Here is a 27,945-nt window from a genome sequence, read left to right on the forward strand (position 1 = left end):
GATTCAGATTAGATTTAGCTTCCAGCGAGTGTTGTTATTTTAGATTCAGCTTCTAGTAAGCGTTAACTGATTCAGATTAGATTTAGCTTCTAGCGAGTGTTGTTATTTTAGATTCAGCTTCTAGTAAGCGTTAACTGATTCAGATTAGATTTAGCTTCCAGCGAGTGTTGTTATTTTAGATTCAGCTTCAGTAAGCGTTAACTGATTCAGATTAGATTTAGCTTCTAGCGAGTGTTGTTATTTTAGATTCAGCTTCTAGTAAGCGTTAACTGATTCAGATTAGATTTAGCTTCTAGCGAGTGTTGTTATTTTAGATTCAGCTTCCAGTAAGCGTTAACTGATTCAGATTAGATTTAGCTTCTAGCGAGTGTTGTTATTTTAGATTCAGCTTCTAGTAAGCGTTAACTGATTCAGATTAGATTTAGCTTCTCCAGCGAGTGTTGTTATTTTAGATTCAGCTTCAGTAAGCGTTAACTGATTCAGATTAGATTTCCAGCGAGTGTTGTTATTTTAGATTCAGTGTTGTTATAAGATTCAGCTTCTAGTAAGCGTTAACTGATTCAGATTAGATTTAGCTTCCAGCGAGTGTTGTTATTTTAGATTCAGCTTCTAGTAAGCGTTAACTGATTCAGATTAGATTTAGCTTCCAGCGAGTGTTGTTATTTTAGATTCAGCTTCTAGTAAGCGTTAACTGATTCAGATTAGATTTAGCTTCTAGCGAGTGTTGTTATTTTAGATTCAGCTTCTAGTAAGCGTTAACTGATTCAGATTAGATTTAGCTTCTAGCGAGTGTTGTTATTTTAGATTCAGCTTCTAGTAAGCGTTAACTGATTCAGATTAGATTTAGCTTCTAGCGAGTGTTGTTATTTTAGATTCAGCTTCTAGTAAGCGTTAACTGATTCAGATTAGATTTAGCTTCTAGCGAGTGTTGTTATTTTAGATTCAGCTTCTAGTAAGCGTTAACTGATTCAGATTAGATTTAGCTTCTGTGCAGCGTTAGCGAGTGTTGTTATTTTAGATTCAGCTTCTAGTAAGCGTTACCTGATTCAGATTAGATTTAGCTTCTAGCAGAGTGTTGTTATTTTAGATTCAGCTTCTAGTAAGCGTTAACTGATTCAGATTAGATTTAGCTTCTAGCGAGTGTTGTTATTTTAGATTCAGCTTCTAGTAAGCGTTAACTGATTCAGATTAGATTTAGCTTCTAGCGAGTGTTGTTATTTTAGATTCAGCTTCTAGTAAGCGTTAACTGATTCAGATTAGATTTAGCTTCTAGCGAGTGTTGTTATTTTAGATTCAGCTTCTAGTAAGCGTTAACTGATTCAGATTAGATTTAGCTTCCAGCGAGTGTTGTTATTTTAGATTCAGCTTCTAGTAAGCGTTAACTGATTCAGATTAGATTTAGCTTCTAGCGAGTGTTGTTATTTTAGATTCAGCTTCTAGTAAGCGTTAACTGATTCAGATTAGATTTAGCTTCTAGCGAGTGTTGTTATTTTAGATTCAGCTTCTAGTAAGCGTTAACTGATTCAGATTAGATTTAGCTTCCAGCGAGTGTTGTTATTTTAGATTCAGCTTCTAGTAAGCGTTAACTGATTCAGATTAGATTTAGCTTCCAGCGAGTGTTGTTATTTTAGATTCAGCTTCTAGTAAGCGTTAACTGATTCAGATTAGATTTAGCTTCTAGCGAGTGTTGTTATTTTAGATTCAGCTTCTAGTAAGCGTTAACTGATTCAGATTAGATTTAGCTTCTAGCGAGTGTTGTTATTTTAGATTCAGCTTCTAGTAAGCGTTAACTGATTCAGATTAGATTTAGCTTCTAGCGAGTGTTGTTATTTTAGATTCAGCTTCTAGTAAGCGTTAACTGATTCAGATTAGATTTAGCTTCCAGCGAGTGTTGTTATTTTAGATTCAGCTTCTAGTAAGCGTTACCTGATTCAGATTAGATTTAGCTTCCAGCGAGTGTTGTTATTTTAGATTCAGCTTCTAGTAAGCGTTAACTGATTCAGATTAGATTTAGCTTCTAGCGAGTGTTGTTATTTTAGATTCAGCTTCTAGTAAGCGTTAACTGATTCAGATTAGATTTAGCTTCCAGCGAGTGTTGTTATTTTAGATTCAGCTTCTAGTAAGCGTTAACTGATTCAGATTAGATTTAGCTTCTAGCGAGTGTTGTTATTTTAGATTCAGCTTCTAGTAAGCGTTAACTGATTCAGATTAGATTTAGCTTCTAGCGAGTGTTGTTATTTTAGATTCAGCTTCTAGTAAGCGTTAACTGATTCAGATTAGATTTAGCTTCCAGCGAGTGTTGTTATTTTAGATTCAGCTTCTAGTAAGCGTTAACTGATTCAGATTAGATTTAGCTTCTAGCGAGTAGTTGTTATTTTAGATTCAGCTTCTAGTAAGCGTTAACTGATTCAGATTAGATTTAGCTTCTAGCGAGTGTTGTTATTTTAGATTCAGCTTCTAGTAAGCGTTAACTGATTCAGATTAGATTTAGCTTCCAGCGAGTGTTGTTATTTTAGATTCAGCTTCTAGTAAGCGTTAACTGATTCAGATTAGATTTAGCTTCCAGCGAGTGTTGTTATTTTAGATTCAGCTTCTAGTAAGCGTTAACTGATTCAGATTAGATTTAGCTTCTAGCGAGTGTTGTTATTTTAGATTCAGCTTCTAGTAAGCGTTAACTGATTCAGATTAGATTTAGCTTCTAGCGAGTGTTGTTATTTTAGATTCAGCTTCTAGTAAGCGTTAACTGATTCAGATTAGATTTAGCTTCCAGCGAGTGTTGTTATTTTAGATTCAGCTTCTAGTAAGCGTTAACTGATTCAGATTAGATTTAGCTTCTAGCGAGTGTTGTTATTTTAGATTCAGCTTCTAGTAAGCGTTAACTGATTCAGATTAGATTTAGCTTCCAGCGAGTGTTGTTATTTTAGATTCAGCTTCTAGTAAGCGTTAACTGATTCAGATTAGATTTAGCTTCTAGCGAGTGTTGTTATTTTAGATTCAGCTTCTAGTAAGCGTTAACTGATTCAGATTAGATTTAGCTTCCAGCGAGTGTTGTTATTTTAGATTCAGCTTCTAGTAAGCGTTAACTGATTCAGATTAGATTTAGCTTCAGTGAGTGTTGTTATTTTAGATTCAGCTTCTAGTAAGCGTTAACTGATTCAGATTAGATTTAGCTTCTAGCGAGTGTTGTTATTTTAGATTCAGCTTCTAGTAAGCGTTAACTGATTCAGATTAGATTTAGCTTCTAGCGAGTGTTGTTATTTTAGATTCAGCTTCTAGTAAGCGTTACCTGATTCAGATTAGATTTAGCTTCCAGCGAGTGTTGTTATTTTAGATTCAGCTTCTAGTAAGCGTTAACTGATTCAGATTAGATTTAGCTTCTAGCGAGTGTTGTTATTTTAGATTCAGCTTCTAGTAAGCGTTAACTGATTCAGATTAGATTTAGCTTCTAGCGAGTGTTGTTATTTTAGATTCAGCTTCTAGTAAGCGTTAACTGATTCAGATTAGATTTAGCTTCTAGCGAGTGTTGTTATTTTAGATTCAGCTTCTAGTAAGCGTTAACTGATTCAGATTAGATTTAGCTTCTAGCGAGTGTTGTTATTTTAGATTCAGCTTCTAGTAAGCGTTAACTGATTCAGATTAGATTTAGCTTCTAGCGAGTGTTGTTATTTTAGATTCAGTTCCTAATAAGGGTTAGCTGATTCAAATTAAATTTAACTTCTAGCGAGTGTTGTTATTTTATATTCAGCTTCTAGTAAGGGTTAACTGATTCAGATTAGATTTAACTTCTAGCGAGTGTTGTTATTTTAGATTCAGCTTCTAGTAAGCGTTAACTGATTCAGATTAGATTTAGCTTCTAGCGAGTGTTGTTATTTTAGATTCAGCTTCTAGTAAGCGTTAACTGATTCAGATTAGATTTAGCTTCCAGCGAGTGTTGTTATTTTAGATTCAGCTTCTAGTAAGCGTTAACTGATTCAGATTAGATTTAGCTTCTAGCGAGTGTTGTTATTTTAGATTCAGCTTCTAGTAAGCGTTAACTGATTCAGATTAGATTTAGCTTCCAGCGAGTGTTGTTATTTTAGATTCAGCTTCTAGTAAGCGTTAACTGATTCAGATTAGATTTAGCTTCTAGCGAGTGTTGTTATTTTAGATTCAGCTTCTAGTAAGCGTTAACTGATTCAGATTAGATTTAGCTTCTAGCGAGTGTTGTTATTTTAGATTCAGCTTCTAGTAAGCGTTAACTGATTCAGATTAGATTTAGCTTCTAGCGAGTGTTGTTATTTTAGATTCAGCTTCTAGTAAGCGTTAACTGATTCAGATTAGATTTAGCTTCTAGCGAGTGTTGTTATTTTAGATTCAGCTTCTAGTAAGCGTTAACTGATTCAGATTAGATTTAGCTTCTAGCGAGTGTTGTTATTTTAGATTCAGCTTCTAGTAAGCGTTAACTGATTCAGATTAGATTTAGCTTCTAGCGAGTGTTGTTATTTTAGATTCAGCTTCTAGTAAGCGTTAACTGATTCAGATTAGATTTAGCTTCCAGCGAGTGTTGTTATTTTAGATTCAGCTTCTAGTAAGCGTTAACTGATTCAGATTAGATTTAGCTTCTAGCGAGTGTTGTTATTTTAGATTCAGCTTCTAGTAAGCGTTAACTGATTCAGATTAGATTTAGCTTCTAGCGAGTGTTGTTATTTTAGATTCAGCTTCTAGTAAGCGTTAACTGATTCAGATTAGATTTAGCTTCTAGCGAGTGTTGTTATTTTAGATTCAGCTTCTAGTAAGCGTTAACTGATTCAGATTAGATTTAGCTTCCAGCGAGTGTTGTTATTTTAGATTCAGCTTCTAGTAAGCGTTAACTGATTCAGATTAGATTTAGCTTCTAGCGAGTGTTGTTATTTTAGATTCAGCTTCTAGTAAGCGTTAACTGATTCAGATTAGATTTAGCTTCTAGCGAGTGTTGTTATTTTAGATTCAGCTTCTAGTAAGCGTTAACTGATTCAGATTAGATTTAGCTTCTAGCGAGTGTTGTTATTTTAGATTCAGCTTCTAGTAAGCGTTACCTGATTCAGATTAGATTTAGCTTCCAGCGAGTGTTGTTATTTTAGATTCAGCTTCTAGTAAGCGTTAACTGATTCAGATTAGATTTAGCTTCTAGCGAGTGTTGTTATTTTAGATTCAGCTTCTAGTAAGCGTTAACTGATTCAGATTAGATTTAGCTTCCAGCGAGTGTTGTTATTTTAGATTCAGCTTCTAGTAAGCGTTAACTGATTCAGATTAGATTTAGCTTCTAGCGAGTGTTGTTATTTTAGATTCAGCTTCCAGTAAGCGTTAACTGATTCAGATTAGATTTAGCTTCTAGCGAGTGTTGTTATTTTAGATTTAGCTTCTAGTAAGCGTTAACTGATTCAGATTAGATTTAGCTTCTAGCGAGTGTTGTTATTTTAGATTCAGCTTCTAGTAAGCGTTACCTGATTCAGATTAGATTTAGCTTCCAGCGAGTGTTGTTATTTTAGATTCAGCTTCTAGTAAGCGTTAACTGATTCAGATTAGATTTAGCTTCTAGCGAGTGTTGTTATTTTAGATTCAGCTTCTAGTAAGCGTTAACTGATTCAGATTAGATTTAGCTTCCAGCGAGTGTTGTTATTTTAGATTCAGCTTCTAGTAAGCGTTAACTGATTCAGATTAGATTTAGCTTCTAGCGAGTGTTGTTATTTTAGATTCAGCTTCTAGTAAGCGTTAACTGATTCAGATTAGATTTAGCTTCTAGCGAGTGTTGTTATTTTAGATTCAGCTTCCAGTAAGCGTTAACTGATTCAGATTAGATTTAGCTTCCAGCGAGTGTTGTTATTTTAGATTCAGCTTCTAGTAAGCGTTAACTGATTCAGATTAGATTTAGTTTCTAGCGAGTGTTGTTATTTTAGATTCAGCTTCTAGTAAGCGTTAACTGATTCAAATTAGATTTAGCTTCCAGCGAGTGTTGTTATTTTAAATTCAGCTTCTAGTAAGCGTTAACTGATTCAGATTAGATTTAGCTTTTAGCGAGTGTTGTTATTTTAAATTCAGCTTCTAGTAAGCGTTAACTGATTCAGATTTGATTTAGTTTCTAGCGAGTGTTGTTATTTTAGATTCAGCTTCTAGTAAGCGTTAACTGATTCAAATTAAATTTAACTTATAGCGAGTGTTGTTATTTTGAATTCAGCTCCTAGTAAGCGTTGGCTGATTTAGATTAGATTTAGCTTCTAGCGTGTGTTGTCATGGTTTTAGATTCAACTCCTAGTGAGATGTGTCATGGTGTTAGTTTTAGCTTATAACGAGGGTTTGTCTAACTCAGAGATTTAAAACATTCAGCATTTTTATGGCGTAAAAAGAAACGTATTATTGACAGTTTACAAACTTGGTGGGGCCTGGCATGGCCTAGCGCGTTAAGGCTTGCGCTTCGTAATCTGAGGGTCGTGGGCTCGCGCCCGAGTCGCGCCAAACATGCTCGCCCTCCCAGCCGTGGGGGCGTTATAATGTTACGGTCAATCCCACTATTCGTTGGTAAAGAGTAGCCCAAGAGTTGGCGGTGGGTAGTGATGACTAGCTGCCTTCCGTGTAGTCTTACACTGCTAAATTAGGAACGGCTAGCACAGATAGCCCTCGAGTAACTTTGTGCGAAATTCCAAAACAAACAAACAAACAAACAAACTAGGTACAAGTTCATAAATAACCGTATTTTAGCTTAAGCGCTTTCACACAACACTTTTGGTTTTGGTAAAAGCACAAAACCTGTTCATTTCAAACTTTAAAGTAGTTAATATTACACAAATTGTGTATATACAAATGTTATGGTAATACATATTTAAAAAATTAGTAGATAATTTTTTATAGAAACAAATAACGATTATATCGAACTCTATACATTCATCTTTGTGTTATGTTGTGCGAATCAGTTTGTATATCATGCTTGATTTTTATGCTCGTATTCAGAACTTTATAAACACGATAAATCCGGTTCAAAACATAAAAAACTAACAGGTGAGTTTCTCAAGTTTCGAAATAAAAATGACTTCGGAACTCAAGTAATGTTGTACCAACCATAGTAAACAGTAATAATTCGTTAGGGAAATTACACTCATCACAAGAGCCTCAGTTTACACATTCAACCTGCTGCGAACCACTTAAGCTGGAATGAATTTTCTGCACTTATAAAATAATAGCAGCAGATGTATCGATGGGTACTAAATAGACAGATGCTCCCTTGGGAACTTTATGTTTATAGAGTCTGGTTCCGAGATTACGAGAGCTGATGACGCGCGTTCAATTGTGATTAGACGACTTCGAGATAACCAACCTGGCGCCAACGAAACGTTAGGCTTGAACGCGTGAGTCACACACACAGTAACTAGTGTGACGAGAAAGCAGACGAGAGAATCAGCACCCAGGTGTAAGAAGCAGACACCGAAAACAGCTTAAAACCCTTCGAATTTCTAAGCACGTGCTGAATGAATTCGGTAGAGACATTCTAGGCTTAAAACTCGAAGAAAAACAATGAACATTAAATCGTCTTGTGTTTATTTCAAGAGGAATGTGTCCAGTGAATGCCTCTTTATTAATCTATTTGTTGTGTCAATCTTCGCCCACGCTGAACCAGCAAACGCGAACATTGGGCTCAGAGACCTACAAGGTAAGACCTAGTCGTTTCTAACTTGTAGGTTACGAATAAAAAAGACGAAACTGATCAGAATTTGACTACTTTCGCTGATAGCGCAGAAATATTTGAGGTTCAAAGTTTGTTCATCTTAATTTATATGTGATGATTTATTTATTAAATTTTGAACTTTAAACTTTTACCACAACGAGTTGTCTTAACTCAGTGACACAGCGGCATGTTTGCGGACGTTTACTCTTCAAACTGGGTTTTGATACCCGTGGTGGGAAGAGCACAGATAGCCCATTGTGTAGTTTTATGTTTAACTTCAAACGAACACAATATTTGTTTTGTTACAACATTCGCATGCATTCTCACGTATCCTTCTCATCTGTAGAAATAGGGTTAACTATGTTGCATGTTTTTCATTCTTTCGTATCCACGTGAAATATTACGCCGTATTTTTCATTTCGATATTTGGTGAACTTCGTGTGTGTGTAAGGGAAAGTGTTTGCTCGTGTAGTGCATTGAAAAGCACTACTCTAGAAACAAGATAATATAATTTAATGCAGTTGAAGCTATTTATTTGTATCAGGTAGTAAGTGTGTCTTGCAACAAAAGCGCTGAACTACTTGTAAAGCGCTATATTGTTGAGAGCGTAGCGTCTCCTGCTATTAAGCTGACCTGCAATTGAAGTACGCGTTGAAAATGTGGTTCACTTTTTTTAATTATCGGTATTTAGGTACCTTGGATGGACCTGGGAGGGTCAGGTACAACCTTGACTTCTTCCTTCCGCATTTTTATGGTGTTATTAGTATCTTATATATAGGCAGCTGTTAAATGGTGAATGCAATATAGAAAGGACTGTTTTCACAAACGTCCATGTATATGAATACAAACCTCCAACCCTCTATCAGGCCACGCACATTATGTTCGAACGTTCATCATTTATATTTTAACACACTAGCTATATACATAGTCCATACACTCCAATGTTTTTTATTTTTTTGGCTAATTTTATGTGTATTTACATAAATACCTTTTGGATACAGTGTATTAAAAAACAACTAATGAATTAGGTAGGTTTAACAATAGGTGATATATTAATAAACTTATGGTACATATATAAGGGTGAAAGAAGCCTAGGATCATTTTCATCATGTATGATGTATAGATCTAGTTCGCTAAGACTTCGGTTTGATATAAGTTTATCTTAAAGCACGTGAATGATCTGATTAGAAGTCTGTATGTTTGTGTATTTATGTAGGAATTTACAGTTTGTTGAAAGGAAAACCTTGTGGGTGCTAGTGAATACTGTTTGTGTGGTTTAATTCTTCGTACAACAGTGGTCGAGACTGGACAAACGTATTCCATGATTGGTGTATGTGTTGTTGGTGTATTTTTAATATATTACTTTGGGTTGTTACTTTCAGGCCCGGCATGGCCAAGCGTGTTAAGGCGTGCGACTCATAATTTGAGGGTCGCGGGTTCGCATCCCCGTCACGCCAAACATGCTCGCCCTTTCAGCCGTGGAGGCGTTATAATGTGACGGTTAATCCCATTATTCGTTGGTAAAAGAGTAGCCCAAGAGTTGGCGGTGGGTGGTGATGACTAGCTGCCTTCCGTCTAATCTTACACTGCTAAATTAGGGATGGCTAGCACAGATTGCCCTCGAGTAGCTTTGTGCGAAATTCTAAAAACAAACAAGTTGTTACTTTGTATATTTTTAATATGTACGTTGGTGTTGTTACTTTGCATATTTTTAATATGTTACTTGGTGTTGCTACTTTGTATATTTTTAATATGTAAGTTGATGTTGTTACATTGTACATTTTTAATATGTTACTTGGTGTTGCTATTTTGTATATTTTTAATATGGTAAGTTGGTGTTGTTACTTTGTACATTTTTAATGTGTAAGTTGGTGTTGTTACTTTGTATATTTTTAATGTGTTAGTTGGTGTTGTTACTTTGTATATTTTTAATATGTTAGTTGGTGTTGTTCCTGTATTATTTCCTTACAGATTTCTAACTTGATTTAATATTTGTCAGATTTTTTTTGATATTTTATTTCTATATTTTTCCAGGTTAATTTTGCGTTACAAATTGAGACCAAGACGTTTGTTGATATAGCTAATTTGGAGAAATGTTCCGTTAGGATAGACTTTGGGGTTTATTTTAGTTAGTTTTGCCAGTACTAATATTTGTGTTTTTGGTGTATTAATTGTTATTTTATGAGGGCTGTAAATCTTTGATTACTGTTGATGACGTCTCTTATCTCTTCCAAATAGTTACATCGTCTTCAAATTGTAATGTGAAACAGTAATTTTGAGCGTTTAATAGCATGTCTCTTAAATACATGATGAAGTATATGGGGCTAACTACCCCACTTTGCGGTACACCTGCCTCAGGAGTTAAACATTCCGAGCAGATGCCCTCGACATTTACCCGACATTTTTGATTTTCTAGAAAGTTTGATAACTAGCGAGTAATTCCTCACGTTACTTCCATCTCTAACATATGTCAGATTGTATCCAAAGCCTTCACTAAATCGAGAAGACAAACAACCGTACATTCTTTTTGTTAAATCTGTATATCTTGGTTTCCATCGATATAAATAAATGATTTGATGTTTGTCAATTTTTTTGAAATCGTTTTGTACTTACAAGTGACGTGATTCCAAATTTTTATATAGTCACAGTGGTCTGTATTATTAACCAGTGTAACCAGTAGTCTGCGGTATTAATCATTGTAACCAGTAGTCTATGATATTAATCAGTATATTCAGTGGTCTGTGGTACTAATAAGTATAACCAGTGGACTATGGTATTAATCAGTATGACCAGTGGTCTCTGGTACTAATCAGTATAACCAGTGGTCTGTAGTATTAATCAGTATAACCAGTGGTCTCTGGTACTAATAAGTACAACCAGTGTTCTGCGATATTAATCATTGTAACCAGTGGTATGTGATATTAATCACTATAACCAGTGGTCCGTGGTACTAATAGGTATAACCAGTGGTCTGTGGTACTAATAAGTATAACCAGTGGTCTGTGGTACTAATCAGTATAACCAGTGGTCTGTGGTATTAATTATTATGACCACTGGTCTGTGGTACTAATCAGTATAACCAATGGTCTGTGGTATTAATTATTATGACCACTGGTCTGTGGTGCTAATCATTATAACCAATGTTCTGTAATATTAATCATTATGACCACTGGCCTGTGGTACTAATAAGTATAACCAGTGGTCTGTGGTACTAATCAGTATAACCAGTGGTCTGCGGTATTAATCATTGTAACCAGTGGTATGTGATATTAATCACTATAACCAGTGGTCCGTGGTACTAATAAGTATAACCAGTGTTCTGTGGTATTAATCAGTATAACCGGTAGTCTGTGGTATTAATCAGTAAAACCAGTGGTCTACAGTAATAATCATTTTCTCGTCGCGTCAGAAGTAATAAGTTTGTAATGACGTATATTAAGCCTAATGGCTCAGCGGAGAGTCTGATAAAAACCATGTGGTGGGCAGAGTACGTGTAGCCCGTTCTGTATATTTGTGCTTAGCTTTAAACAAAGAAAATCTATACCCATTCATCCATAATTCAATGCTTATAAGTAGTGAGGCTTACCAATCATTACAACCGTTGTAGTTTCATAAAGTGACGGATATCCGTTATTATTTTGATTTTTACTGGTTACCACAAATTACTTCACGAAAAAGCATCTAACTCTTTCATATTACAACACATTATTGTATTATGCAACCTGATGAGCAGTTATATATTTCCATGTTAATGATCGGGCTTCGATACCTAAGGTGAGCAGATCACAGATTATATACTGTATAGCTTTGTGCTCAACAATAAACAAACAAGTCGTTTGGTGTATCGAGAAAAAACTTGATGAAATTCATATTATTATATTTATTTGGCAGGGCGGCGGGTATGGAATATACAACACTAAACCCGGGTTTCGATGCCCGTTGTGAGCAAAACACCGATAGCCATTTGTGTTTAATTACAAACAAATAAAACTTTTCTGTGAATACGATAAAATAAAAATAAATATCAATAACCTTGATACCATAAAATAGAAACTTACAAGGTAAGTACGATATATTGGTGTTTTTACTCGATAATTTATAAGGTAAGTACGATATATTGGTATTTTTACTAGATAATTTATAAGGTAAGTGCGATATATTGGTATTTTTACTAGATAATTTATAAGGTAAGTACGATATATTGGTGTTTTTACTCAATAATTTATAAGGTAAGTACGATATATTGGTACTTTTACTAGATAATTTATAAGGTAAGTACAATATATTGGTGTTTTTACTCGATAATTTATAAGGTAAGTACGATATATTGGTATTTTTACTAGATAATTTATAAGGTAAGTGCGATATATTGGTGTTTTTACTAGATAATTGATAAGGTAAGTACGATATATTGGTGTTTTTACTAGATAATTTATAAGGTAAGTACGATATATTGGTATTTTTACTCAATAATTTATAAGGTAAGTGCGATATATTGGTATTTTTACTAGATAATTTATAAGGTAAGTGCGATATATTGGTGTTTTTACTAGATAATTGATAAGGTAAGTACGATATATTGGTGTTTTTACTAGATAATTTATAAGGTAAGTACGATATATTGGTAATTTTACTAGATAATTTATAAGGTAAGTGCGATATATTGGTGTTTTTACTAGATAATTGATAAGGTAAGTACGATATATTGGTGTTTTTACTCAATAATTTATAAGGTAAGTACGATATATTCGTATTTTTACTAGATAATTTATAAGGTAAGTACGATACATTGGTATTTTTACTAGATAATTTATAAAGTAAGTACGATATATTGGTGTTTTTACTCAATAATTTATAAGGTAAGTACGATATATTGGTATTTTTAATAGATAATTTATAAAGTAAGTACGATATATTGGTGTTTTTACTCGATAATTTATAAGGTAAGTACGATATATTGGAATTTTTAATAGATAATTTATAAAGTAAGTACGATATATTGGTGTTTTTACTCGATAATTTATAAGGTAAGTACGATATATTGGTATTTTTACTAGATAATTTATAAGGTAAGTACGATATATTGGTGTTTTTACTCGATAATTTATAAGGTAAGTATGATATATTGGTATTTTTACTAGATAATTGATAAGGTAAGTACGATATATTGGTATCTTTACTCGATAATTTATAAGGTATGTACGATATATTGGTATTTTTACTAGATAATTTATAAGGTAAGTACGATATATTGGTGTTTTTACTAGATAATTGATAAGGTAAGTACGATATATTGGTGGTTTTACTAGATAATTTTTAAGGTAAGTACGATATATTGGTGTTTTTACTCAATAATTTATAAGGTAAGTACGATATATTGGTATTTTTACTAGATAATTTATAAGGTAAGTACGATACATTGGTATTTTTACTAGATAATTTATAAAGTAAGTACGATATATTGGTGTTTTTACTCGATAATTTATAAGGTAAGTACGATATATTGGTATTTTTACTAGATAATTTATAAGGTAAGTACGATATATTGGTATTTTTACTCAATAATTTATAAGGTAAGTACGATATATTGGTATTTTTACTAGATAATTTATAAGGTAAGTACGATATATTGGTGTTTTTACTCAATAATTTATAAGGTAAGTACGATATATTGGTATTTTTAATAGATAATTTATAAGGTAAGTACGATATATTGGAATTTTTAATAGATAATTTATAAAGTAAGTACGATATATTGGTATTTTTACTAGATAATTTATAAGGTAAGTACGATATATTGGTGTTTTTACTCGATAATTTATAAGGTAAGTATGATATATTGGTATTTTTACTAGATAATTGATAAGGTAAGTACGATATATTGGTATCTTTACTCGATAATTTATAAGGTATGTACGATATATTGGTATTTTTACTAGATAATTTATAAGGTAAGTACGATATATTGGTGTTTTTACTAGATAATTGATAAGGTAAGTACGATATATTGGTGGTTTTACTAGATAATTTTTAAGGTAAGTACGATATATTGGTGTTTTTACTCAATAATTTATAAGGTAAGTACGATATATTGGTATTTTTACTAGATAATTTATAAGGTAAGTACGATACATTGGTATTTTTACTAGATAATTTATAAAGTAAGTACGATATATTGGTGTTTTTACTCGATAATTTATAAGGTAAGTACGATATATTGGTATTTTTACTAGATAATTTATAAGGTAAGTACGATATATTGGTATTTTTACTAGATAATTTATAAGGTAAGTATGATATATTGGTATTTTTACTAGATAATTGATAAGGTAAGTACGATATATTGGTATCTTTACTCGATAATTTATAAGGTGTGTACGATATATTGGTATTTTTACTAGATAATTTATAAGGTAAGTACGATATATTGGTGTTTTTACTAGATAATTGATAAGGTAAGTACGATATATTGGTGATTTTACTAGATAATTGATAAGGTAAGTACGATATATTGGTGATTTTACTAGATAATTTTTAAGGTAAGTACGATATATTGGTGTTTTTACTCAATAATTTATAAGGTAAGTACGATATATTGGTATTTTTACTAGATAATTTATAAGGTAAGTACGATACATTGGTATTTTTACTAGATAATTTATAAAGTAAGTACGATATATTGGTGTTTTTACTAGATAATTTATAAGGTAAGTACGATATATTGGTATTTTTACTAGATAATTTATAAAGTAAGCACGATATATTGGTGTTTTTACTCGATAATTTATAAGGTAAGCAATGATATATTGGTGTTTTTACTAGATAATTTATAAGGTAAGTACGATATATTGGTATTTTTACTCGATAATTTATAAGGTAAGTACGATATATTGGTGGTTTTACTAGATAATTTTTAAGGTAAGTACGATATATTGGTGTTTTTACTCAATAATTTATAAAGTAAGTACGATATATTGGTGTTTTTACTCGATAATTTATAAGGTAAGTACGATATATTGGTATTTTTACTAGATAATTTATAAGGTAAGTACGATATATTGGTGTTTTACTCGATAATTTATAAGGTAAGTACGATATATTGGTGTTTTTACTCGATAATTTATAAGGTAAGTACGATATATTGGTCTTTTACTAGATAATTTATAAGGTAAGTGATATATTGGTATTTTACTCGATAATTTATAAGGTATGTACGATATATTGGTATTTTACCTCGATAATTTATAAAGTAAGTACGATATATTGGTGTTTTTACTCGATAATTTATAAGGTAAGTACGATATATTGGTGTTTTTACTCGATAATTTATAAGGTAAGTACGATATATTGGTCTTTTTACTAGATAATTGATAAGGTAAGTACGATATATTGGTATTTTTACTCGATAATTTATAAGGTATGTACGATATATTGGTATTTTTACTCGATAATTTATAAAGTAAGTACGATATATTGGTGTTTTTACTCGATAATTTATAAGGTAAGTACGATATATTGGTGTTTTTACTCGATAATTTATAAGGTAAGTACGATATATTGGTGTTTTTACTCGATAATTTATAAGGTAAGTACGATATATTGGTGTTTTTACTCGATAATTTATAAGGTAAGTACGATATATTGGCGTTTTTACTAGATAATTTATAAAATAAATACAATATATGTTACTTAAGAATGCTTTTAATTTTCTTAGATGTAGTTACTTTATACAAGGTTATGACACTTTATACTAAATTATTTTAGATGCATTTTAAAATTTTAAAAGCAACACTATTAGATTTACTGATAAATTAAAAATGGTGTTTATTATAGTTCTAACTGTTTAGTTGTATTCTCCATTGTTCACAGCTCTTGCTGCTTGTATCAAATTTTCTAATTCAGTATTCTTATGTCTAATCCGTTTTCTAATATCATTTAGCTAGGTGAGCTTCTCACTCAAGTTCTTCGTTTAGTTATACCCATGAGAATGTGTACTCGCCTTTCCTCACATCTCATTTTGCACCCGAAGTACCTTTTCAGTTTCGTAAACAGGTTGAGCAATTCTTTCTGCACGTTTCGAAACTTTCTTACCTTTTATCGTCATTCGTAGATAATGTCATATTTTAAATGTTTCTGTCGTTTTGTTTCCGCAAATAGGGTCCATGTGTTCATCCTTACAGTAGGAACAACCATATCTAACATTGTAATAGTCACATATTCAGCTCTAATTGGGATCTCTCTTGAACGGTTCTTAAAGATTAAAGAGAGCTGTTTTCGTCTTTCACCTAATTTCTAGTCAACTGTTGTCATCCTTCGCCTGAACTCTGATAAACTAATGTTATCCTTCCTGTAACTAATTGTTGACATCACCAACGAGATTCGTTCCTGAATAAACAAAACGCCTCAACCTATTCCTACTTCTTACTTTCAACTTCTATGTATATTTTGAGAGAGTCGTGAAATTATCGCTGTGTAATGTTTAACTCAATTAACAATGACTTTTAGCAGCACTACTCAGGTGTTAGTGTTTACCTGTATTAAGGATGACTTTTAGCAGTACTACTCAGGTGTTAGTGTTTACCTGTATTAAAGGTTTCTTTTAGCAGTACTACTCAGGTGTTAGTGTTTACCTATATTAAAGGTTTCTTTTAGCAGTACTACTGAAGTGTTAGTGTTTACCTATATTAAAGGTGACTTTTAGCAGAACTACTGAGGTGTTAGTGTTTACCTGTATTAAAGGTGACTTTTAGCAGTACTATTCAGAGTTTAGTGTTTACCTGTATTAAAGGTGACTTTTAGTAGTACTGCTCAAGTGTTAGTGTTTACCTGTATTAAAGGTGACTTTTAGTAGTACTGCTCAAGTGTTAGTGTTTACCTGTATTAAAGGTGACTTTTAGCAGTACTATTCAGATGTTAGTGTTTACCTGTATTAAAGGTTTCTTTTAGCAGTACTACTCAGGTGTTAGTGTTTACCTATATTAAAGGTTTCTTTTAGCAGTACTACTGAAGTGTTAGTGTTTACCTATATTAAAGGTGACTTTTAGCAGAACTACTGAGGTGTTAGTGTTTACCTGTATTAAAGGTGACTTTTAGCAGTACTATTCAGATTTTAGTGTTTACCTGTATTAAAGGTGACTTTTAGTAGTACTGCTCAAGTGTTAGTGTTTACCTGTATTAAAGGTGACTTTTAGTAGTAATGCTCAAGTGTTAGTGTTTACCTGTATTAAAGGTGACTTTTAGCAGTACTATTCAGATGTTAGTGTTTACCTGTATTAAAGGTGACTTTTAGTAGTACTGCTCAAGTGTTAGTGTTTACCTGTATTAAAGGTGACTTTTAGTAGCACTGCTCAAGTGTTAGTGTTTACCTGTATTAAAGGTGACTTTTAGTAGTACTGCTCAAGTGTTAGTGTTTACCTGTATTAAAGGTGACTTTTAGTAGTACTGCTCAAGTGTTAGTGTTTACCTGTATTAAAGGTGACTTTTAGTAGTACTGCTCAAGTGTTAGTGTTTACCTGTATTAAAGGTGACTTTTAGTAGTACTGCTCAAGTGTTAGTGTTTACCTGTATTAAAGGTGACTTTTAGTAGTACTGTTCAAGTGTTAGTGTTTACCTGTATTAAAGGTGACTTTTAGTAGTACTGTTCAAGTGTTAGTGTTTACCTGTATTAAAGGTGACTTTTAGTAGTACTGCTCAAGTGTTAGTGTTTACCTGTATTAAAGGTGACTTTTAGTAGTACTGCTCAAGTGTTAGTGTTTACCTGTATTAAAGGTGACTTTTAGTAGTACTGCTCAAGTGTTAGTGTTTACCTGTATTAAAGGTGACTTTTAGTAGTACTGCTCAAGTGTTAGTGTTTACCTGTATTAAAGGTGACTTTTAGTAGTACTGCTTAAGTGTCAGTGTTTACCTGTATTAAAGGTGACTTTTAGTAGTACTGCTCAAGTGTTAATGTTTATCTGTATTAAAGGTGACTTTTAGTAGTACTGTTCAAGTGTTAGTGTTTACCTGTATTAAAGGTGACTTTTAGTAGTACTGCTCAAGTGTTAGTGTTTACCTGTATTAAAGGTGACTTTTAGTAGTACTGCTCAAGTGTTAGTGTTTACCTGTATTAAAGGTGACTTTTAGTAGTACTGCTCAAGTGTTAGTGTTTATCTGTATTAAAGGTGACTTTTAGTAGTACTGCTCAAGTGTTAGTGTTCACCTGTATTAAAGGTGACTTTTAGTAGTACTGCTTAAGTGTTAGTGTTTATCTGTATTAAAGGTGACTTTTAGTAGTACTGCTTAAGTGTTAGTGTTTATCTGTATTAAAGGTGACTTTTAGTAGTACTGCTCAAGTGTTAGTGTTCACCTGTATTAAAGGTGACTTTTAGTAGTACTGCTTAAGTGTTAGTGTTTATCTGTATTAAAGGTGACTTTTTAGTAGTACTGCTCTAAGTGTTAGTGTTCACCTGTATTAAAGGTGACTTTAGTAGTACCGCTTAAGTGTTAGTGTTTATCTGTATTAAAGGTGACTTTTAGTAGTACTGCTCAAGTGTTAGTGTTTACCTGTATTAAAGGTGACTTTTAGTAGTACTGCTCAAGTGTTAATGTTTACCTGTATTAAAGGTGACTTTTAGTAGTACTGCTCAAGTGTTAATGTTTACCTGTATTAAAGGTGACTTTTAGTAGTACCGTCTGCAAGTGTTAATGTTTACCTGTATTAAAGGTGACTTTAGTAGTACTGCTCAAGTGTTAGTGTTTACCTGTATTAAAGGTGACTTTAGTAGTACTGCTTAAGTGTTAGTGTTTATCTGTATTAAAGGTGACTTTTAGTAGTACTGCTCAAGTGTTAGTGTTTACCTGTATTAAAGGTGACTTTTAGTAGTACTGCTCAAGTGTTAGTGTTTACCTGTATTAAAGGTGACTTTTAGTAGTACTGCTCAAGTGTTAGTGTTTACCTGTATTAAAGGTGACTTTTAGTAGTACTGCTCAAGTGTTAGTGTTTAACCTGTATTAAAGGTGACTTTTAGTAGTACTGTTCAAGTGTTAGTGTTTACCTGTATTAAAGGTGACTTTTTAGTAGTACTGCTCAAGTGTTAGTGTTTACCTGTATTAAAGGTGACTTTAGTAGTGCTACTCAGGTGTTAGTGTTTACCTGTATTAAAGGTGACTTTTAGTAGTACTACTCAAGTGTTAGTGTTTACCTGTATTAAAGGTGACTTTTAGTAGTACTGCTCAAGTGTTAGTGTTTACCTGTATTAAAGGTGACTTTTAGTAGTACTGTTCAAGTGTTAGTGTTTACCTGTATTAAAGGTGAGTGATGTATTAACGAAGTGTTTAATTTCCTTTAAAGGCTCTGCTGGAAAACTGTCTATACTGTAATGTTAAATATCTAATGGTTTGTCGAATTTCTCTCTGATTCCAGAACAGATGTACCTTTCTTTGTTAATTAAGTTTACTACCTCGTATAGCTTTAAGTGGTCAAATAAATTCTAGACTCCTCGTTTGGATATCACGAACTCGATGATTTTTACTTTTTATGTAAATTAGTTTATATGTATCTTTTACCTGTTTTATGTGACAAGCTACTTTAATAATTATTTCATGGATATTTTGATGTCTAGATAATGTTGCACTCGTAACTTGAATAATATTCAGGTTACACTTAAAGCCCCTACCCTCACTTCCACAGTGGCTGGCTTATCAGTAGACTGGAGGGCTTACATGCCGACAATCGAGTAGGGCACAGTGCAGATAATCTATTGGGTAGTTCTGCCCTTAAACACACAGAAACAAAATTATATTTAGGAAATATATCATATTTGGCTAATATTGTATATTATATAAAAGTTATATTTAGAATCACATTAAGGTAATCTTTTATTTTAATAATAATAATTTATGTGGCACTTCAATAATATTTAAACCAGTATCTGAAACAAAGCTAATTTATTCCATGTCGAACAATGTAACACAACCACCTTCTGGGGAAGAGGATGTGAAGAAAGACATTATTATTAGCCTGCTAAGGCCCCGGCATGGCCAGGTGGTTAAAACACTCGACTCGTATTCAGAAGGTCATGGGTTCGAATCCCCGTCGCACCAAACTTGCTCGCCCTTTCAGCCGTGGGGGCGTTATATTGTGACAGTCAATCTCACTATTCGTTGCTAAAAAAGTAGGCCAAGAGTTGGCGGTGGGTGGTGAAGACTAGCTGCTTTCCCTTTAGTATTACACTGCTAAATTAGGGACGGCTAGTGCATATAGCCTTCGAGTAACTTTGGGCGAAATTCAAAACAAACCAGGAGTCGAAGGTATTGGATAGAAACTTTAAAGCCATAGTTTATTAAATTTCTTTATTTGCATAAAAATTCTCAGGTTTCTACAGTATTACGAATAGAAGAAGAGAATCCCCGGTCTCTCAGCGGAAAGTTTGAGGGCTATCACGCTAGAAACCAAAATCTGGGTTTTGAAAACGCGTGGTAGACATAGCATGGTAGCCAATATCGTAAGTTTGGGCTATAAAAAATCGAAGAAACCCTTTTATGTTAAATGTACAAGACATTACGAGGTTCATACTAATATGTAAATCTGTTCCTATATGACACGATTATCTCAACGTTACTTTGTTAACCGATACGTCATACTACATTCATGATGCTAAGAACATACATAAAAATCATTCTAACACAAAACCCTATAACGCGATTGCTTTAGAAAGATGGACCTTTCTCCAACAGGCCCCTGATGAAGAAATGACCATCTTTCAAATCTCCAACAGGTTTCTGATGAAGAAATGACCATCTTTCAAATCTCTAACGGGCTCCTGATGAAGAAATGCCCATCTGTCGAACCTTCAACAGGTTTCTGATGAAGAAATGCCCATCTGTCGAATCTCCAACAGGTTTCTGATGAATAAATGTCCATCTTTCAAATGTCTAACAGGCTCCTGATGAAGAAGGGTCTACGTTTCGAAAGCACTCGGGTTAAAGGGTTTTGTATTTTCATGTTATGCTGAGTTAAATAATGGGTCAAAATTAATTAGACTTTATCCAAAGGATTTGAAAAATCAAGTGTTTATAGATTCATGAACCACAAAATACATGTATGTGTGTTGCAATGTATTTAGCGAAAGTTGTTGCTCTTAGTAAATTTGCTCATATGTTTGACTTGAGGTTTATGTAAAAACAATAGAAATTTGATACAAAGAGACAAAAGATTTTCATACAGTTCACTAGTTGTTGCTCAAGTTTTCCGCATGGGGAACTTGATATTTTCAATCAAGATGACACCTTTGATTCACATGAGCTAAATAACCAGATGAGAGGTCTTTTAGGTTCAAGCACAGCTTTTTCTGATTTGGATTTTCTGACCATAGAGAGAGCAACAAGTCAAAAGCTTCTTTCTCATATAGAGCTAATCTTAACAAAATAGCCAAATGGAATGCCATAGTTATAAAGCATCCACAATCGAAAGAGTTGAGCATTTTCAGGATCACATTGCGGCTCGAAACCTAACATTGCGGTACGCATCCCAGTAAACTAACTATCAGGTCATGCCTAGCCCTTCATTAGTAGTGGGGTACTGTCAATATGATTTGTTTGTTTTAAATTTCGCGCAAAACTACACTAGGGACTATCTGCATTAATCTGCACAATTTAATAATTGTAGTTTAGAACGAAGACAGTTACTCAATACCATCTTCCGCCAACTCTTGGGCTACTCTTTTATCAGCGAATAGTGGGATTGACTGGAAATTATAACGCTCCACGGCTGAAAGGGCGACCAAAGTCGGTAACAGGGATTTGAACCCGCGATCCTCAGATTGCAAGTACCGATGTAAAAGTAACGTCTGTAAAAGGGAACCAACATCGACTGGAATTGGCCCGGCATGGTCACGTGGTTAAGGCGTTTGGCTCGTAATCCGAAGGTCGCGGGTTCGAATCCCGGTCGTACCAAATATGCTTGCCCTCCCAGCCGTGGAGGCATTATAATGTAACGGTCAATCCCACTATTCGTTGGTAAAAGAGTAGCCCAGGAGTTGGCGGTGGGTGGTGATGACTCGCTGCATTCCCTCTAGTCTTACACTGCTAAATTAGGGACGGCTAGCGCAGATAGCCCTGGAGTAGCTTTGCGCGAAATTCAAAAAACATCGACTGGAAGTTAAGTTGCTGGTAATTTTGAAATCTTATCAGATAATATGCGCGACACGTTTTCTTTGGTTTTTTTGTTTCTTTAGTTTTATGTATAAATCTCTTATTTTCATTTTCAAACCAAAAGCATAAGAATGTCATGTCCGATGGAAGTTATTGTAACTTTTTTTTCTCTTTAAAAGTTCTCAATGTATTTCCTCGGAGCAATGCCCGTTCTTGCGCAGTGTATTTGAAAGAGTCATTTGTAAACTTTGACTGAAGTGACATGAGCCTACTCGAGATTCTCTAAAGGGAAGTCCACCTTATACAGCCTGATGATAGAAATTAAATATATTTTCAGGTTCGATAATTGCTAGATACTGTACATGATGTTCATCCAAGTTTTTGTGATGTTGTCTGTGACGTAAGCTTCCTTCCAGGGGTGCACACTAATACAATCAGTCTTCGTAAGTCAACTTCATATATCTAATTACTGTCCCTCCTTCGCAGAACAAATTAGATTTCTATGGGACATTTATTAATCTCCTTCTTGCTGTGCCAGAGTAAAATTGGGGACTCACGTCGCACAGTTCTAATGAAACTTTGTTGATGAACGACAGAAGGAAGCCACATTGATTTGTATTAATTTTCTGTATAACCCACAGGCGAGAGTATATTTGCCCTCTGGGGGATCATTTGCACGTGTATATGTCTTCATGTACCTACATTTAGGGAAATAAATCACAGATTCAATAATCAAAGTGTTATTATCTCTTTGTCTTAGCTTTTACCGTTCACCGATGTGACAACGCTAAAATCAGAGGTTCGATTCCCTGCGGTGCTATGTCCAAATCAAGGAATCGAACCGCTGCTTTTATCTGCTTCTTTGGTACTTGTTTTTGATTCCTTCCTATTCGGTGTTAGAGCATAGCAGTATGACCGCGGACTTACAACTCTAGAAACCGGGTTTCATTACCCGTAGTGGACAGAGCACAGATAGCCAATTGTGTGGCTTTGTGCTCAACTTCAAACAAAGAATGCTAAGGCTGCATTCACATCACATTTTCTTATGTTCTCTCACTACGTCCATCCACCTTTTATTTAGTTGTTTGTTTGTTTTTAAATTTCGCACAAAGCTACTAAGTGGCTATCTGTGCTAGCCGTCCCTAATTTAGCAGTGTAAGACTAGAAGGAAGGCAGCTAGTCATCACCACCCACCGCCAACTCTTGGGATACACTTTTATCAACGAATAGTGGGATTGACCGTCACATTATAACGCCCCCACGACTGAAAGGGCGAGCATGTTTGGCACGATGGGGATGCGAACCTACGACCCTCAGTTTACGAGTCTTAACGCCTTAACACGCTTGGCCATGCCGGGTCCCTTTTTATTTGGTCTTCCTATGGTCCGCTTGCTTCTAACATAACTGATTTCTAGTCCAGTTACAAAATGATTTAAATGTAACAAAACTATCTTACAGTTTAGGTTTTTGACAGTCAGATTTGGGCCCGGCATGGCCAAGTGGGCTAAGGCGTTCGACTCATAATCTGAGAGTCTTGGGTTCGAATCCCCCTCGTACCAAATATGTTCGCCATTTCAGCCGTGGGGGCGTTATAATGTGACAGGGTCAATCCCACTATTCGTTGGTAAAAGAGTAGCCCAAGAGTTGGCGGTGTGTGGTGATGACTAGCTGCCTTCACGCTAGTCTTACACAGCTCAGTTAGGGACGCGAAATTCAAACCAAACCTGTCCTGTATGTGTAACCCCGTAATATAATATATTTTCTGACATTATGAGCTCTACTAGTGACCAACATTCGACCTTGTTGTTTTATGAACTGCTAAACACCATGAGCGACCCACACGTGATATGGAACTCACTAATGACGTTGTCTGGTTTGGTGTAAGACTTTATGTATCCGTTTTTTAATTCTTGGCTGATGGCATGATATTGAGATTGAATTATTCCGAAGGTAGATTTGTGTTTTATTCTTCCATAAGATTATAGTAAATAGCAGGCTGGTATTTAAAGCTCTATCAAAGTGAGTCCCTACTAAGAGTAAGCACGACAAATGTTGGTTCTGAGTTACTTGTTTCTTTGTTTAGAACAAAATCACAATGGTCAATCTGTTGTATTCACTGCAGGGTATTGAACTCCGGAGTTTAGCGTTATAGATCCCAATACTTCCGCGTGGGTTTTGAGAAGTGAATTCAACAACAAATACTTGGAGGTGTGAGAGAGTACGAATAAACCGAGAGAAGCGAAAGAAGAAAGTAATATACTGCCAGTAAGAAACAAAACCTATTTCTCTTGATTACCAGCAATAAATAGCACTGTGCAATGTTTACAATAACAATAAGTACAAGGTAAATAAGACAAAAAGTAAAGCAAAGCGCGAGTGCAGCACAGTCATAACATCATGTTGAAAAGCAATGGGTGGTATTGGTTGGTAGCAGCCTTCCCAATTTTCCTTTGAATAGAGCAAATAAACTTTGTCTGAGAAAATGGAAAGCTATACACCTGAGTCACCAACTACAGAGGTGCCAACTTGTCTGCTGCCATACCACCTGGCGCCGAGCTATGATCGTTTCCATGACAACGAAACTACTCGAGCGTCTGTTGATGTCGTTCTTGCTCACTCTAACGTGCTGAATAAAGCAGTTACGACAGTTCTTTAGTAAATATATTTCCTGACACGTGCGTAAAGCAGGGCTACTCTGGCTGTTTGAAATAAGGTTGTAGGATAGGAAGCTGGGGGGGAATGTAATTGAACAGGGACGTAGCAACAAGTTCAGTTTTTTTTCTAATGTACACGTATATCAAATTGGTTCATCAGAAATGGTTAATTTTGTTTCAAAATGTATAAATAGGAAACAAAAATGAAGCAGAAATATATTAATAATTTGCCACTGACATAGGAAAGCTTGTTCAAAAAAAGATTAAACGTTATTGCTAAAGAAACTAGCATAGGTGTTCATCAGGTTCTCTTCACTTTAAAAACATTGTTCTACTAGAGCCGTTTATTACATTTGATTTAACATTTTTAATCTAGCAGTTGAACGTTCTAGGCTTATATATATATTTCAAAGACCACTGAATGAGAGGAGATTTCTCACACAAAATGTCTGTGTTTAGGGCTCCAGATGGTTTCTTTTAGGGCATGAGGATATTTAGGGAGGATATTCTGTGGTACAACGGTATGTCTACAGACTCGCACCACTCGAAAGCAGGTTTCGATACCCGTGGTGGGCGGAGTACAGATAAGCCTTTGTGTTTTTAATTCGAACCAATTGTAATATTGCGGTAATTGCTCGAGATAACGTTAGTTTTATATGTTTTAATATTTGCTTATGTTTAAAATTCACCAATCACGAGGAAAATACGACGTGACCTAGAGACGATGACAAATCTTTTCACATCCAACAGAACTATGAGTATCGAAGATTGTGGAGAAGAATGTTAGTGAAATGGCTACCATTTGGGTGTTGTAATACAAGTAACGTTTCGAATAAAGATCGTTTGGAAGAAGAATAGCTCTGTGTGTTTCCCACAATGCATCACTGATTAAACGATTCAAGGCAACTCAGTAAGCTGTTGTTAATTGTCAAAAACAGTATAAAACACCTTACCGCCTGTCAACGACATCTTTGTCGTATTTATATAAGCAACTGTTAGACTGCTGGTACGCCCTCATGGTAGATGTTGGCTATCGATTTTCGTTATATTCTATTCAATTTTCCGTGTGTAAATGCTGTTTATCTGGCCAAGCATCCCGTTCAAACTACAGGTTTGATAACTAATTTTTACACAAAAAATATTGTAATATTATATTTATTTTAGACATGTAGCACATCAAAATACAAATTTTAATTTTATAAACTTTTCAGTGGACTTGGCACATAGCTCAACGTGGCTTTGCTATAAAACAAGCAAACAAATCTTTTATAAACACAGATACAATTGCAATGACCGATTAACGCACACTTCTCCAGTCGAATAGTGGTTCATACCATCATCCATAAAATGATTAAAAACTAGACCACTTATTCTAAACAGGACTTTAAAAGTTATCCATAGTTGTTTTTTTTTCTGGTACAAAGGTTGCCACGTAGGCTTGGGCGAATTAGTTTAATATATCAAAACTACTTAATTCGAACTACGTATCAAGTGGTCTTGGTATATTAAGACTCCTTCGTTCAAGCCTTTACATAACTCACTTATGTGGTATATTACGTCGTTAAGTCTGAAAATGTGAGTCATTATTGTCAAACTTACACGAACCTTGTAACATATGGTCCTCAGTTATCCATATAATGGTGCAATATATATATATATATTTCAAAATGGCTGCATGCAATTGCTCAAAGCTGTTTCGTTTCGTTGAGTTTTCATAATATAAATGCGTCTCATTTCAAAACCTGTAGTGTAATTTTGTAAACTTAACATAATATGCTTGAAACCAAATTTATCGTTATTTGTCAAGGAGACGAACATGGTGTTTGATATAAGAAATTCAAGAACTGTTGTTAAATGTCAAAGCATTAGTTGTTGAAATGAATCTACGTAGACTTATAAAGCGACAAGAAATGAAGGTAATAAGACCAGTGCCAGGTCTTCCTTTGATTTTGATGTAAAATACTTTTAAAACATATTTTATACAATTACGCATAAAAAGGCTTGGTCCCTACATGGACAGGTGGTTAAGGCACTCGACTCGTAATCCCTGTCACACCAAACATACTCGCCCTTTCAGCCGTGGGGGCGTTATAATTTTCGGTCAATTTCACTATTCGTTGGTGAAAGAGTAGCCCAAGAGTTGGTGGTGGGTGGTGATGATTAACTGCCTTCTTTCTAGTCTTCCAATGCTAAATTAGAGACGGTTAGCGCAGATAGCCTTCGTGTAGCTTTGTGCAAAATTCAAACCAAACCAAACCATAAAAATGCTCGGTGAATTACTATTTTTTGAATGTTTGTCAGTTTCCTTTATTGGAGATTGGTTATTTCGTTTGACATTAAAATAAAACTTATTTTTTGTTTTAAATGAAAGAACCTATTTATCGTGTCGTCTTTTCATGTTTGAAAGCTAATCTATAAATTTTTTTAGTAGTTAACCTTTCAAAATTTCGAGGCGTAACACATGCGGTTTTCTACTGACAGTCGTTGAAGTCATGTCACTTCTAATCGATATGTAAAAAGAATTTCTTCCTTTCATTAGCAGCAAGTGCAGATTTAAAATGATACAAGCGTATCAAACCCAGTGAAAGGAAATCGTTACCAGACAACGTACCTACGTGCCACCGTAGAACTTGGAGAAGGAAAGTTAGGCCCACAGTGATAATGTTAATTATTCATCTTATTAAGCTCCGTTGCACGGAAAGCTGCGAACGAAATACATGTTCGGTTTAACTTTTCCTTTTGTAAATCTATTTTTTTCTTAAAACTACTAAACGTTAAGGTTGACTTAAATGTTATCAACACCGTCTGATGGATAAAATTAAGCTCTTTAATACAATCTTAAAAATGTTCTTCACTACAAAAATACGCTTTTAGTTATTGTGTTAAAAATGATAAACTATCGATCTGAACTCAACTAACAGCTGGTGAAATGGAAATTTTATTTTTTCCAATTTTTATAAAAACTTCAAAGAAAAGTTTAAAGTTTTTCATGTTTCATTATTTAAAAAAAGGACATTTCCATGGTTACTAATATAAGTTTTTATAACTTTTTCTCCATTTGTAACTATGCTGTATATATATATATGTATATGAATAGAGTTAAGCCTACATTGCCTTCAAATATTTCCTCGATTTGAAAGATGTATTACAATACGACACATCTCTTCACACGACAAGAACAGAATTGTGGTTGAATTATACGAGTGACAGTCAAATCCCACTGTTCGTTCAGACAAGAGTAACTCAGAAGTTGGCGGTGGGTGTTGCTGAACACTACCTTCTCTATAGTCTATCAGTTCAAGCTTAGTGACGACTAGTGCACGCAGTTCTTACATAGCTTTGCACAAAGATCCGAAACAAGTAACATACAAACCCACTTCTTCATAAATATCTCACATCTCATACTAGATATGTCGTAGCAACGGGATTTTTTGTGTTACCAAACACTCTGTGCTAAAATTAATCAAAATGTAGCAAACGAATTCG

General features: G+C 34.2%; 1 protein-coding gene across 3 annotated transcripts in view; it reads left to right on the plus strand.

Moving 5' to 3' along the window:
• Nucleotides 1-27,945, plus strand: part of LOC143243535 (uncharacterized) — an 84,288-nt gene that overhangs the window by 16,275 nt on the left and 40,068 nt on the right. Inside the window, exon 1 of one of the 3 annotated variants that reach the window (XM_076487282.1) lies at nt 7,329-7,660. The exons of 1 other annotated variant lie outside the window; for it this stretch is intronic. In XM_076487282.1, the coding sequence (XP_076343397.1) occupies nt 7,525-7,660 (136 nt within the window). In that variant the 5' untranslated portion in view covers nt 7,329-7,524. Of the gene's footprint in view, nt 1-7,328; nt 7,661-27,945 lie in introns of those variants that run through there. One more of the 3 variants, XM_076487280.1, reaches the window with a different exon arrangement.

This window comes from Tachypleus tridentatus, chromosome 2, assembly GCF_004210375.1.
Source record: "Tachypleus tridentatus isolate NWPU-2018 chromosome 2, ASM421037v1, whole genome shotgun sequence".
Lineage (NCBI taxonomy): Eukaryota > Metazoa > Arthropoda > Merostomata > Xiphosura > Limulidae > Tachypleus > Tachypleus tridentatus.